This window comes from Brachyistius frenatus, unplaced genomic scaffold (assembly GCF_029030835.1).
Source record: "Brachyistius frenatus isolate BFR_SWC_R1_liver_20210118 unplaced genomic scaffold, ASM2903083v1 Contig_41, whole genome shotgun sequence".
In the NCBI taxonomy this organism is placed as follows: Eukaryota; Metazoa; Chordata; class Actinopteri; family Embiotocidae; genus Brachyistius; species Brachyistius frenatus.
Genome location: NW_027210640.1, coordinates 3380773 through 3395453, shown reverse-complemented (window position 1 = coordinate 3395453; position 14681 = coordinate 3380773). Strand labels below are relative to the sequence as shown.

General features: G+C 40.5%; 1 protein-coding gene across 1 annotated transcript in view; it reads left to right on the top strand.

Annotated features, from left to right (window-relative positions):
- Window positions 1–286: 286 nt before the first annotated feature.
- The window catches only part of LOC138623013 (DENN domain-containing protein 1B-like), a gene marked incomplete at its 5' end in the record, with an annotated part of 30892 nt that continues 16497 nt past the window's right edge, over window positions 287–14681 (top strand). Inside the window, 5 exons of the mRNA XM_069702228.1 lie at window positions 287–356; window positions 1115–1240; window positions 5739–5840; window positions 12396–12486; window positions 13748–13788. Coding sequence (XP_069558329.1) covers window positions 287–356; window positions 1115–1240; window positions 5739–5840; window positions 12396–12486; window positions 13748–13788 — 430 coding nt within the window. The remainder of the gene's footprint in view (window positions 357–1114; window positions 1241–5738; window positions 5841–12395; window positions 12487–13747; window positions 13789–14681) is intronic.

Genomic DNA, 14681 nt, shown 5'->3' with positions numbered 1-14681 from the left:
TATAGGCGACATTCTTCTGAGTTTAATAGAGAGAGAGCGAGAGATTCAGCATTGATTTTAGAATTTTTAGCTTATTGTATGTTTGCATACGTTGTAGAATATAGACAAACAATGCAGAATTACAATTGCGATCAATTGTGTTTTCACTAATTGAGGTAGAAGGTTAAACTTATTGTTTTCCTTGTAAATTTATGATTCAAGCCAAAGCTACTGCTAACAGCCCACTGTGTTACAGTAATCTGGACCTCCTGTGTAACCCAATCAAACGTTGCGCATTTGTGCTAAGCTGGCACAGCCCACACAGAGAGGAGCAGTCCCTCACTATCTCTGCCTCCTCCTCGCACTGCCACAACACAGTCAGACTACTGCTGAGCAGGTGAGGAGAGCCTCTTGACAACTTCCTTCCCAGACTCCCCAGGGCCCGGTGGCCAGGGTGAATCTTTTGTCATCCTAAAACAAGCTCGGGCCTGCTGCTCCTCCACTCTCGCCTGGAGTCCTGGAGACAGAGCCAGGAGAGGGGAAAATAATTAAAGACGTTTTATGTCAAGAATCCCTTTCTAGAGGGAGTCCGGGAGAGCCAAGAGGGGAGGGGGAAACAGGAGGATGGGAAAGAACGAGGAGAGTACGACATGGGGGGAGAAATGAAAAAAAAAAACCGCTAGAAGGAGAAGGTGGGGGGGCAGCATGGAGAAGAGAGGGTGAGAGAGGAAAAGCGAGGCTGCGACTTTCCATTTCCTCTCTGCTGTCCCCTCCCTCTTGCCACCCCCATGCTCTGCTCAATTAGCAAAGCAGCAGGTGCTCCCAGCAGCACAGCAGATAAGCTTAGAGGGAAAGGCTGAAGCTTTTCCCTTTCTTTTCTTTCCTTTTTTGAGATGACCTGCAAATGTGATACTTCACACCCAGAATGGGCTAGCTGTTTCCTCCACCAATTTCAGAGGTGATAATTTAACTTTTACCTCCCCCCCCCAACACACACACACACACACACACACACACACACACACACACACACACACACACACACACACACACACACACACACACACACACCCCTCTGCCGCCCTCACTCTCTAACTCTTTCTCACCCACATTCCCTTTTTATGTTTTTCACCAGGTGTCCTCTCTGAAGAGCAAGCTGAAGAAGCAGTCAACAGCAACGGGAAGCGGTGTGGCGAGGGCCTTCCTGAGAGCGCAGGCCGCTCTGTTTGGATCCTACCGAGATGCTCTCAGATACAGGCCTGTAAGGATCCAGTGTCATCAATCACTACCCGTTATCTTACTAAACCTGCTGTGTCATATTCAGACTCTTTTATATTAAAATGAATTGTGCAATATGCACATCAAACCCAGAATTAGGCACAGTGTTTTAGCTACTTGTGTTTCACTCGAAAGATGACAAACACTTTCCTGCAGTAGTAGAACCAGCTAACTTTGGTTTAACATTTCCTTATTTTCAGATATCCGTCTTTAGGGATTCTGTCACCATGCCAGTACAAAAGACTGAAAGCAATTTGGGTTGTGGTGCTTAATGCGTTCAAATTTTGTATTTAAACCTGCAGTGTGGAACTCGATGGATAATGAAGAAAAGGAAATGATGAATGAAAGAAAAGGTGTCACAACTCTCTCGAAATGACTTGTTTCACCACCAGAAGTTGATCCATAAAATTGGAAAGTCTAGAAGAGATGCATGATTGAGTTACTTTATACCCATACAAGTTACCATGAGGCCAAACTGGAAGTTTGGCTGTTGGGCTGGCCGAAGTCTCTGCTGCCTATGTTCTGCCTATAGAGCATGCACATAACTGCTATTTGTTCGTTTAAACACATCTTTTTCATGATTGGTTTCATACTCGCATATATACACAAACATAGATTTCATAATAAAAAAACAACAACTTGGATGATTCACATAACTAAGTAAGTGGTGGCCATGCAGAGGTAAAGTGAAGCTATGATGAGGCGGCTGCAGTCGAATTGAGACAAATCAAGTGGGTCTGTGGGTTTTCTGAGACTGAAAATTGTTGATTTCAATGGGAATAGGCCACTTATAAACAGAATTCCCCAAATATTATTTCCTATCACTTTTCAGCAGTGGTTCTACTTCTGTTATGCTGTGGGGGTCATTTTGCTGGCAGGGATTGGGTCCACGTGTCCCCTCAGAGGAAAAGGTCACCTGCAAATCAGTATAAAGTTGTTTCGAGTGATCATCTTCATACTGTGATGAAACATTTCTATCCCAATGGGAGTGGTGTCTTTTTAGGATGACGATGGCCCCATCCATAGGACATGACAGACCAATGAATGGTTTGATGAGCATGAAACTAATCTGATTCATATACTATGGCCTTCGAGTCATCAGATCTCAACCCAATCAACACGAATGAGATATTTTTGGCTGATGTGATAGACAGCACTCTCCTCCACCGTCATTAAAACACCAAATGAGGGAATATTTTTTTAATGGACTGGTATTCTGTCACTCCAGTAGAGTTTTTTAAGAGACTTGTCGAGTCAATGCCAAGGTGCATTGAGGCTGTTTCGGCGGCTAGTTGTGTCCCAACACCTTACTCTGACACTTTATGTTGTTTTTGTCTTCTTCTATTTTTAACCTGTCTGTATATGGAGCATGTAAGGACACAGACCATTTGTATCCTCAAGCAGTAGTATTCGCAGACGTGAACATAATACATTTTGTCTTCAGAATGTGTAGCACATCGCAGTGATCTCAGTTTGGATGAACTGAGTCAAATTTCACTGGCGTCTGTTTAGACTGGGGCAGTTTTGACTGAAGGTAAAAGGTGTGTTTTCAGTTGGAGCGCAGAGCTAAGGTGGGCCTGTCTGAGGCAGTGAAATGTCAAAGGAGCTGAAAAGAGTCAGGACGTTCCCTTTGAAGATTCCTTTTAGCCACCTTTGGTGTTTAACTCTCCTTTACTAAGCCCCCCTAACATTTCTTTTCTAGATCTTTTCTACTTATCAAGTCTGAGTCAGACCAGAGCAAACTACACCATGTCCTGTTTGTCAAATAGCGAAGCCTTTGTTCCTTTGGCTTTGAGATTAATTGGACTTTGTGGACTCCCTGAGTCAAGATGCTACATTATTGATGCTGTCTCTCTTTTCTTTGTATACAGACCGTATATGAACAAACTGCCTCCCCTCTGACACAAGCACTGAGACTTGGTGTGTTTATGTGTGTGAGCACAACATGCAGTAATTTCTCTGTTCACTCACGCTCACACTTTTTTAGTTTAGACGGGGTCTGTATAAAAGTCTGAGTTAACATACATGATAAGACATAAACATGCACAAACTGCACATCTGATTTAATGAATACACTCTTGATATTCCCTCCGTTATAACGTGTGGAATATCACTCTGCCAGTCATTGTTCTGAGCTGAAGAAAAGATCTTCCTTGTGAGAGCTGAGCTGCGCTCTGTGGTTCACAAACCCATATGCCTCGACAGAAGGAGGGGTGTGGATGCTTGGTGTGAGTCTTGCTGAGTTGTAAATGAAACAAAACTGGAAAATGATAATGAGTTGAAAAGCAATCAGCTGATTATACGGGCATTTCTTAGGTCATCAATTTCAGCTCACGTCTTTGTTCCCCCAGGTGCTTCTCACTCGCTCCGAGTAGCATGTGTTTGACAAAAGAACCTGAAATAGCAATTCAAATTAGTTTTTACCACCATTCACGCCGCCGCGTTGGGAAGGTGGGCATTCACGTTTCATGGCTGTGTGCTCTGTACTATTTAGAGGCAGAATGAGTTGAAGTTCTACTCATGCAGGCACGCAACCTGCTCAGATCATCCAGCCAGATGTGAAACCTCTGGGTGGGTTGGTCGGGGTGCCATCACATATTTAAAAGTAGTATTTTCCATTTTCGATGCATATTCCTCTTACCAAAAAAATACAGTTTGTTCAAAGAAAATGCTTGTTGATATCGAGGTGTAGTTTGGTTTGGGAAAAAGATGTCTGTACAAATACGCGCTTAAATCAAAAAGACATAGATAATTAATACAAAAGCACAAAATACGATTAAACATAAACTATCAATGACATACAAAACAATATTCTACACAAGTATGTTGTTCAATAGAATATTTCAAATTTGACTAATCCTTTGAATTTGATTTTAAAAAACAACTTTACGCCATTGTTCCATTTATTTATTAAAGTGCAGAAATATTTGGTTCAACATATGTGCTACAAAATGAGCGTCATGCTTGCATATACGGAGGACGGAGCAGTATTTGTCATGTGTAAATAATATGATAAAATCAAGCCTGGAGTCCTTAAAAGAACACATTTTAGTGCTGAATATATTGATTATGATTCCACACAGGAAGTGCTGATTATAGCAGCATTGGAGGAATATACCAAGCAGTGCTTACTCTATATTTACATTAAAATTACTCATCCTTAAAATCTTTATTCTAGAGAGATACAGTTATGAGTGCGTATGGCCCTCTTTTTCTCATGCAGTTACAGTTGCAGCCCAGCCTCACGCTGTTTCTCTAAATAGAACGCTTTTAGCTAACTTTATTGGCTACATACAATTAAAACATTTTTCTGCTTAACCTGGACATCTTTCTTGTCCTGGGTGAACTTGATAGCCCTCTTAAAAGGAATAAAATCATTATTGCTCTTTTCTTTTAGTCCTTGAAAGTAGTTTAGTTGGAAGAATCCAGCAGCAGTTCAGTATAGGCCTGTGTCAACCAAAGGATTTTGTTAGAGTACTGCGAGTACTGTGTACTTGGAACGTTTTTTTTTTTCATTAGCCAATAGCTGTTCAGTATGCTATTCAGTGTTGTTAGTTGCAGTGTGATCTTAGGCTGATTAAACCATAAGAGAAGCTACTTTCAACTCAACTTTTACGAGAGAATACGTCTCAAAAACTTTTAGTGATGTAAGTGGAGCTGTGCTCCTGTGATGTAATTTGGGCCACTGGTATCATCTGCCCATCCCTGAAAATGGGGTTAGTCTGCGCTGTTGTTAAGTTGTTTTTATGTGCCACACTGTGCTCGTAGCCTTAAACAGACAAAGCACATTGTTTTACTTCAGAAGAATTTAGAGCATCATTGAAATCTGTGAGAATTATGTTAATTATGAGAAAACATGAATTAGAAATTACCGTGGGGCAGTGCGTGATTGGCCTGCAGTGGTTCTGTTGTCATCCTCCGTGTCTATAGCTCACAGGCCAATAGGCATGATGTAAGAAATAGTAATAATGTGATAATGTGTTCCTGTGGAAGACTGGGGAGTTTACTGGAACACTGTCTTCTGGTCCGGGGGAGATCATGTGCTCGCTGCCAGTTTAAAAGGAGAATGTTTTCTGTTTTTTTTTAATTTATTTTATTTTTTTTACTTCTACTCTTCCTCCCTCTTCTTCTTCTTTCTTCCTCTTTCCTTCCTGTCTCACTTTCAGACGAGTGTTCCGTTTGTTTTTGTTCATTAATGAAGGAATCAGATGAAATACTCATTGGTTCGATCAAAGTTTGTATAGTGCATAATGATAATACACATGATGTGAACGCCTTCGTGTTATGAATCATATTGTAAACAACATTGTTTAGTTTGGACCCCTGCCTTTCAAAGCACCAAACACATCTGCCTTCTTTCCTGTGGCTGCTTAAGTAAACACGGGGAATAACAGATTGGTACAAACAAAAGTGAGCCAAAAAGAATTAGAATGAATTGCTTATTTACATTTTTGCCAATAACGTCTCTATGGACTCTGCAGGGAGAGCCAATCACGTTCTGTGAAGAGAGCTACGTGAACCATCGCTCAAGCACCATGAAGAACTTCCTGTCCATGGCTGTGAACCTGCAGCTCTTCAAACAGGTACAAACAGCTGTGTGTCTGTGTGTTTGTGTGTGTCTTTGTGTGTGTGTTTGTGTGCGTTTCTGTTTCTCTAAAGCAGTACTCACTGCTGATGTAATATACTATAACTGTAAAGAATGCTTTGATCATTTAAAAAATGGAAATTGTAGACATTATATTCATTTTATATATTAATATTATATTATTCTGTGTAAAAAGAGGACCTTAATCATCTGCCGGAACTTCTATGACTACATTGACTGATGCGCAGCTCTATTCAGCAAATACAGATAGGAAAAGATGTTTGGCGTTGTGCGTTCCCTCTGTCTTCTCCCATCAGCATCATCTTATTTTTGAGCTGTTTATTTTTTGAGCTGATTTCGTATCTAGAAGGGTGAAAGTCTTCATTTTTACAGAAGAAAGTTGTCTCCCGGCTCCACTTGTGCTCTGCGAACTGTCAGTTGGGTAAAGTTTAGCATTTAGTATCTTGACAGTTTAGTCGTTGAGAATGAGGAGGAATGTAGAAGAGAGGAGCCGGGGGTTATGGACGGTTCCTGACCCCTAGAAACAGTTTACTGCGGTTATCTCTGGGTGCACATCTTAATGTTTCTCTGTTTGTTCAATTTTATCTGGTGTACAAAGAAAACCATGATAAGTGAGGCCTGTTGAAACTATATTGACTGCACAAAACCATATCAGCATGAAGCCTGTAATTGCAAATAATGCGGTCAGAATTTGAACTTGCTCCTCAGAAAGTTGAATATCCACCACTAATAGATATGGTCATCTCCACGGTGGTGATAGTGTGTGTGTGTGTGTGTGTGTGTGTGTGTGTGTGTGTGTGTGTGTGTGTGTGTGTGTGTGTGTGTGTGTGTGTGTGTGTTAGAGAGTGAGGAGGTATCCTTTATTCATGTGTGGTTTCCCTTAAAAATCACTCATGTATACTTAATATGTTTTTCCCCCCCAAATCCCTTCAGTACGACTAAACTTAGCAGAGGCAGCGCTGAGCGGAAAGACACCTCTGGCTCCGAAGAAAATTTCCTCTCACCCCTTGAATTTTTCTTTGTGCTCTCTGACCCGTGATAGCAGTGTGATTTACCCCCGAGAGTACAGCACTGCGGCCCTCAATCAGCCTTTTGTTTCTCTGGACACTCCATTTATAATTTTCCCAGGCAGAGCAGATAGCGAGCAGCAGTTCAAAGCCTCCTCCCAGCCGGCTCCTGCCTCAGCGGTAGCATTGGGAAACAGGCCCTTATCTGCTCCTCCTCTCCAGCACAGAGGATGGGGTGAGCTTATCTCCTCCACTCCTCTTTCTACTAAAGTGAGAGAGGCCAGTGGTTCGCCCGAGAGCTGCTCCGACCATGACCCACATCCGCTCGCAAACATGCAAACAACACTCCACTTGCATGGCCACACACACGCATACATTTTTATATGGATAAGTACACACGCTAGGACTAGCGATATTTGAGATTTTTTTCCAGTACTTCTGCTCATTGTTTTGTTACTGAATGTTTTTATGCCAACTGTTATTGTGGTTTAAGCCTTTGTCCCATCATTTATTTTAATCCAATATGTCTATATTTTCACATGATTACACATTGATCAGACATGTATGAACTAATGACAGATTTTTCAGTATTTCCTCTTCAAAAAAACATAAATATAATTTGCTCACAAACAGTGTGAGTCATAAACAGAGGCTGCTATATATATATTCTTAAATATATATATAAAATAGATTCAAATCCACAAATGTTGCACTGAGTAGGAATTAGCATGTGACTTTTAGAAACTTTTATTTTATTAATTATTTCTGCTTTATTGTTTCTTGTCCTTATTCTCCAGCTGAAATGAACAGTTTATGCTTTATCTCCCAGTGGGATTGTTGACAGAGGGGAACCACAGGGCATCGTTGCTACTGTTTTTGAGCTTGGTTTGTGTAAACAAAGAGGTTGGGTTGCTCAATTATCACGCAGCCAGTCAGTCCTCAGCGCTCGACTAGAAAGAAACAATATAATAGAACATATTCAGTGAATTATATATTCATTTGAAAACTATTACCAAAGTGTGGGATTCAGCTTTATTTTTGCAATACGAGGTTAACCTTCCCAAAATTCAAACCATACTACTGGACTTGATGGACCACAACACATATTACACACATGCTGAACCACATGTGCACAATGTGGAGGTGTTACCTGAGCCAGAGGTGTTACCATCTCCGCAGGAAATTGCTTTTCTACAGGTACTTTATTTATTGATTTGACTGTTTTCATTCCCTGTAAAAGCACCTCTTTTGTTCCATAATCAGCCACAAGTACCACTCTCATAACGTGAGCAACATGGAGTTGTTAATGCAAATTCAGCAGCACATTATTAATAGTTGGGGAGCTAAATGACCGAGTGGACATTTAAGGCCAACAATAGCCTTTAATATCCCTAATATAACATTTCTTACTGTTAATTGTTTTGGATAAGCACACACACTGAATTACTCAAATGTAAACAGGCCCTTTCCTCACAGATCTAAGCAGTTGTGTTTAGGTGATCAAAAGCAGAAAATATATATATATATATATATTTTTTTTAAGCTTGTACCTTTGAGTAATTGAAACCAAGCCAGCTCTAAAATAAATATACACAAAGGCTACAGACTTCTTCAAATGTTCCAGTTGAACCTTCGAACATTTCTGCTCTCAGACTTTCTCCTCTCTGCTCGGTCCATCAGCTCGTCTCTGCTCAAAACAGAACAAGTGGGAGAAATCTTCCAAAAGAATGCGGGGGGAAATCTGTCAACATTAACCTGCTTCCTATCAACCATCCTCAGCTCCTACAATCTCACAAACTCTCACACACATGGTCAAGTGTGTGTATTATGCTGGCAGAGACTGAGTCAATGAACTCTCTTCCTCCTATTGACACAACGAAGCCATACACTTTCTCATTCAGTCTGGAGGGCGACTTGTACTCCAATGATTTACTGCCAGATGTGTTATATCTATGCACTATTTACACTGTTGCAATCAGAAGTATATTCAAACCCCTAAAGACGGTAAGGATTAATAACTTTAAACTTTTCAGAGCTAGATTAAGCTTTAAACTAAGTCTTTACCGGCTTAATGATGTAGCAAATGAACAAATACAAAGAATTATGTCGTATTTTAGAGGATATTTTGTTAATGCTGCCACAACACAATTATTCAATTGCTAATTTTGAAACCTGCTGTTAATTATCATAACTTTTAAATTGGATTAAAACATGATTAATCGAGTGGGAACTCGATAACGAACAATAATTTGCTTTAGCTGTGATGTGTTCCTATGAAAAGCACCCGGGGATGTGCTCAAGCAACCATTGTGAAGACTTGAGGAGCTGTCACAAAAGCTGGAAGAGGAGAGCATTTCATTGCACCAAAAGGGTAATGGTTCCAAAAACTTGAACACTCCCAGTCACCATGGGGAGCTCTGTACAGAAGTTAAAAACTTCTGGTACAGCAGCAAACCTGCCTGGCCGTAGGAGAAAGCAAAAACGTTTGTCAAGAGGTCTTAGCCATCTCATCAGGAAACTAATAAAACTAACCGTGTTAGTGCAAAAAACGTGGAGGGTGACCTGCTGAAGATCCTTTAACAACCAAGGACTTCATGGCCGGGCTCCACAACGCACTCCACTCTTGGCCGAGAAACACAAGCAGGGTATCCTGACGTATACCAGAAGGAATTTGGATAGGCCTCCTGAGTTGTGAGACAAAACTGGAACTGTTTGACAAAATGGATCAGCAGTTTCTCTTGCGCAAGAAAGGCGAAACTTATGACCAGAAGAATACTATCCCCAAGGTCAGGCATTGAGGTGGGTCAGTGATGACGTTGGGGAGTTTTTCTGCTCCAGGAACTGGTAATCTGGGTCATGTGACAGGCATCATGGATTCATAGAAAGACAGTTTCAGGAGGAATGGTGTCTTTTCTGTGGCGAACTTGAACTTTGGTGATAATTGGACTCTTCAACAAGACAATGACCCCAAGCATACTTCCAAGTCAACCAGAGCTTGGTTTTAGGAAATCATTTCTAGAATGTCCTGGAGTGGCCTTCCCAGTCTCCAGATTTAAATCCCGTAGAAAATCTTTGATTGGAAGAAGTTTGTAGGATTTAGTGGCATCTAGCGGTGAAGTTGCAGATTGCATGGAAGAAGACCCGCTCCGTATGTATATATGAAGTGCTCAGTCTAAGGATGGAAAACGCAACCATTCAGTTGTCAGTAGTCTCAAGTGATTACACACATGATGAAAACTTGGCTGGCGTTAAACACATAAGAAACGTAGTGCTGTTCCTTTGGGCTCTCTTCGTACAGCTGTTTAAATGGAACATTTAGAGTCCACAGCCTTGTTTCTGGCTCCAAAGAGTTCAAATAAATCTCCACCAGTTTGACGGACCTTTTGAGTGAGTCAGTGCAGATGGGATAACTCTTCCTCTCTGTGTGCAACAGGAAACAGGATGATATGTAGACATGAAGTGATGGAACAGGATCTGCCTCCCAGTGTGGAACTCTATGTGCCTGCATAGTTTAGCATGACTATATTTACACGTTACCTCGCTGGATCTTGTTGGTCCAAGTGATCACCAGTCTGAGAAAAATTATGTTCAGGACTAATTCAAAATTGTTGAGAAACCCATAAAACTTTGTAAACATTTCATCTTTCTCCTGCTTTTTGTTTGAAGGAGGCTGGTCCTGATTTTTGTTCTAGCATATTGGTTTTTCTTTGTTTCTGAAGGAGTTCTTTCCCCTATTTTATGTGGTCTCTCTCAAAACAAAGGAAATGAGCCCTTGCCACATGTACCCAAGCGAGTGTTTTTTTTAAGTGTTGGTTTGCATGTTTGTGAGAGTGTGGGGATCACAGTCTGCCATTGTTGAGTAATGTCTAATTAAGGCCCACAGTGAGGCAGGTAATCTGGCTGGGGATGGAGGGAGGTGGGAGAGAGGGTGGTAAAAGTGGAGGCTTTGGCTTGGTGATGATTTGGGTTGATTATCTGCGCTAATTGGGCCAGCCATGTAGCAGAGCAGTGGTTGGAACCTGCAGTCTCACCTCTCATTAAAATGATCTAATGATGAGTTTCCAGCTCGTCTGACCAGAGGAGCGAGTGGCCGTGTCGGTCGCTAGTTAGCTGGCTGTCCCCGAGGACATGCGCCCCAGAGTAACCTACACTGTTGTTACACTTTGGACACACTTGCAGGGGGTGGCAGTGGGATGTTTACAGTTAAAATAAATTATCTGACAATATGTTGCTGTCAAGTTTTTGTATTCAAAAGAATAATGTGCCATTGGTTGTTGTTGTTATTAGAAACCTAAAAGAATATTTGAAACACAGGAGGTGTTGATCACTAATTAACAAAATTATTACAAAAATATATGCTTTTTAATGCAGATGCTTTATTTATATGTATGTATATATATATATATATATATATGTATATATGCAAATTATTTTGAAAGACAATTGCAGATTGTTATCGGCTTTTCCCTCCTACCTTCACACAAAAACTCTGAGCAGCTTGAAGAGAATTTTGTTGAATGTTAAAAAACATTAGAAATCGTCAGACAATAAAACAAAAAATCGTAACCTGTAAAGAGTTAACTGTTCTGTGTACAGGCAGCGTTGATTTTTAAAATTGTACAGTGGTTGTTATAATATTGCAACTTCACGTTTTTTTTTAACGTGCCAGAGTTAACCCGAATATGCCACAATGCAGAGATTTGCTGATATTATAAACAATGGGACAGGAAACTAACAGCAACTTGGGGTCAGTGTGGTTGGATTCAGTTAATTGAAAGCAGTGCACCATGTGTGTGACAGAGTGATCTACATTCTCATAAACGTTTTGGTGAAATTCAAACATTTTCTTCATGTTCAATATTTTAAAGAGATGATTTACACTTTTTTTGTGTGCTAAAAATGACATTGACATAAGACAACAGTCACAGAAATAGGAATATACGACACCAGAGCTCTTATAATGGTCCAAAAAGAAAAGAAAAATAAAGCCTTTGTTGTTTATATTATTATTATATTATATTTTTCATCTCATCCCCGCTTTTACGTTGTCAAGGCCTATAAAGACTCACCAGCTTTTCAGAAAACTGTTAGTTTATTCTGTTAATCTCTAATGCTGAATTATGTGTTTGTCAATGCGTATGTTAGCGTATGGTTGCGTAACATATTTATGTGCTTGTGTGACTGCACTCATGAAATGTGTATCTGTCTTGGCTGTTAAGTCCATATTTATGAGATGGAGTTTAATGCACTCCATGTTACAAAGGGAGGAAATGAAACTTCCTCATGTCTCAGACAGTGTGCAGCATGTAGTCTGCTGCTCTAATCTCTCACCTGCTCCACATTACCAAATCCCTATTACCTGCAGCCCACCTAATCTTGGGATGTAGTTTCCGTCAGGTAGGATTAATAACACCCCCTCTGTGGCTGGAGTGTTTGGAATTGGTGTGTATGTGTGTGAGTGTGTCCACATCCCCCCCACCCCTCCCTCCCTTCTTTATTAAGCATGTTGTAATTTATGGTTGTAGTTCATCGACGGACGGCTGGCCAAATTGAACGCAGGCCGCGGCTTCACCGACGTGTTTGAAGAGGAGATCACAGAGGGTGGCTTCTGTGGAAGTGAGTAGTGCTAGACTTGCCTATCAGTTAGTCACATTATATTTCTTTGACATATTTAATGTAACACACAGAAGCTATTGTGCTATTATAAATGTGAAAACGGTGAACAAAACAAGGAGAAACCTTTGGAGTTATTAAAATAAGTTGTGTTTTTTTTAATGGTCAAATAAAATGTAATTCTCTCAAACTTGTATAAATTGATTAAAAATATTCTCAATTTCCTTGTAAACTGCAGTGATCTTGAAGAAGCTTTATGATATGTTAGTTTTAAAACATTTCTGGTCTTTGACTACTCGTCTCTGTCATGTTTGAAGGCTGCTGTAAAATGTCAGCTACAACCACAAAAGGGGTTTCAAATATTAATTTACTGAAGAACTGTATAGTTTTTTGGAGAATATGCTTTGATTATTATTCAATTATTAATGTAAATTGCGTTATTCTCCTCTATGATTTAAAGTGAAGCGCTTAGCTATTTTCATTTAAGCTGTAAAACTGAACCTCAGTTTAAATTGGCTCTTTATTTTTTTTTTTTCATATATTGTATTTGACATGCATCCTGACTGTTATTTGTTGCAAAAATCCTTATTGGATCTGACACAAAGGCTGCATGTAAACCTGATTGAATGTGGCAAAAGAATTAACGACATGTTTGCAGGATTGTGCTGATTGTGCACGAGATGTCGTAAGTTTAAGTGTGAAAACAACACAATTCCCACAGGAGTGCTCAGACAAATTAGGTTTTAGCTGTATTTACTCTGTAAAAAAAATAAATAAAAAGCAATCCTATTCAGATGTCACAGCTTTCAAACCCCATGCTGTCGTCTGTAATTATGGTCTTTAAGTATTTGAAAGTAAACCCTGGATACCACAGAAAAATGTCCAACATATTACCACCAACAGCAAACAACTGTTATTTAGGACAGAACAGACAACAAACACAACATCTTTGACTTTGCAACTTTTACTGAAAAGAGACTTAAAAATAAATAAAACAAAAGCAGTCAGTATAATAAAACTTTATTTCATGCTTTTAAATCAGCTGTATCACATGCAAGTCTGTACTTTGTCACTATAGTTTTTTTCTACAAATTGAAGTGTTCAATAATGTGTAAGTGGATACACACTTGCACATTATTGTGCAATATGTTGTCTGTGTCACAGTGTAATATACATAGTTACCTCTGCATCGCAATGTTAATGCTGGGGCCACTGAGTGCAAACTGATTAATTCATATTTCCTGTCTTTTCTACATCCCTTCAGGTAATTCGAGGTCCTATCAACAATGGATGCACACTGTAAAGGTATTCACAGAATGTCCAATCTCCATATCTTACCTAAAAGCTTTTATCGTGTGCTTTTTTTTTTTTTTTATCTATCACTCATTTTATTCCTGAGTTGTATTTATTTGAAAGCGTGATTGACATGACTCAGCGTTTGAAGTCCCGCTGTTGCCTTTGGAATGAAGGGGGGCTGCCTGAATGTACAGATCCAGCGCAAGTGCAGTTTGGTGTGTGAAGCGGCGCGTGCAGCAGGACAGTGGAGACAGACAGGGAAGGAGACAGAAGTGATTTGACGTGACAAGACGTCCTCCGACATGACATGTTGATCTGGCAGCAAACACAGGCGTTACTCCACTGAACCAGCCCAAGAACATGCATCCCTCCCTCCTTCAGCTCTTTCTGGCTCCTTCCTCCTCTCCTTTTCTTCCCTTATCTATCTGTCTTTATCTCTCTCCCTCTTTTCATCTCTGTCACACCCCCCGCCATCCTCCCCCCTCTCTCTCTCTCTTTCACTCACTGAGTATCTCTTCCTCGCCCTCCTTCCCTCCCTCCCTCTCTCTCTCTCCACGCCGTCAGCTAAGGCTGAATTAGTTCTCTAGAGTGCTCTTCAAAGGTTTGTTAAAGTTCACATTTCCTGACTGACAGGGATCTATAAGAGGGGCCTTCACCTCGGCCCCTCTTCTCTTCTCCCTCTGCCAACTTCTGAAACGCTGTCTGCCATTTACTCTGTTTAGCCGTTTAGCCGGCGCTTTGTGCTTACACTAAAGACCAGGCAGAGAGAAGAGCAGCAACTGGAAGAGAGAAAAGAAGAAAGGCGCAGGGAGATATTGGGTACCATAATGTCAGTCTGCAGAACTCAAAGTATAAATCAATCATGTACATCGTTGTTTCAGGCTGCTTCTAAATAAAAACCT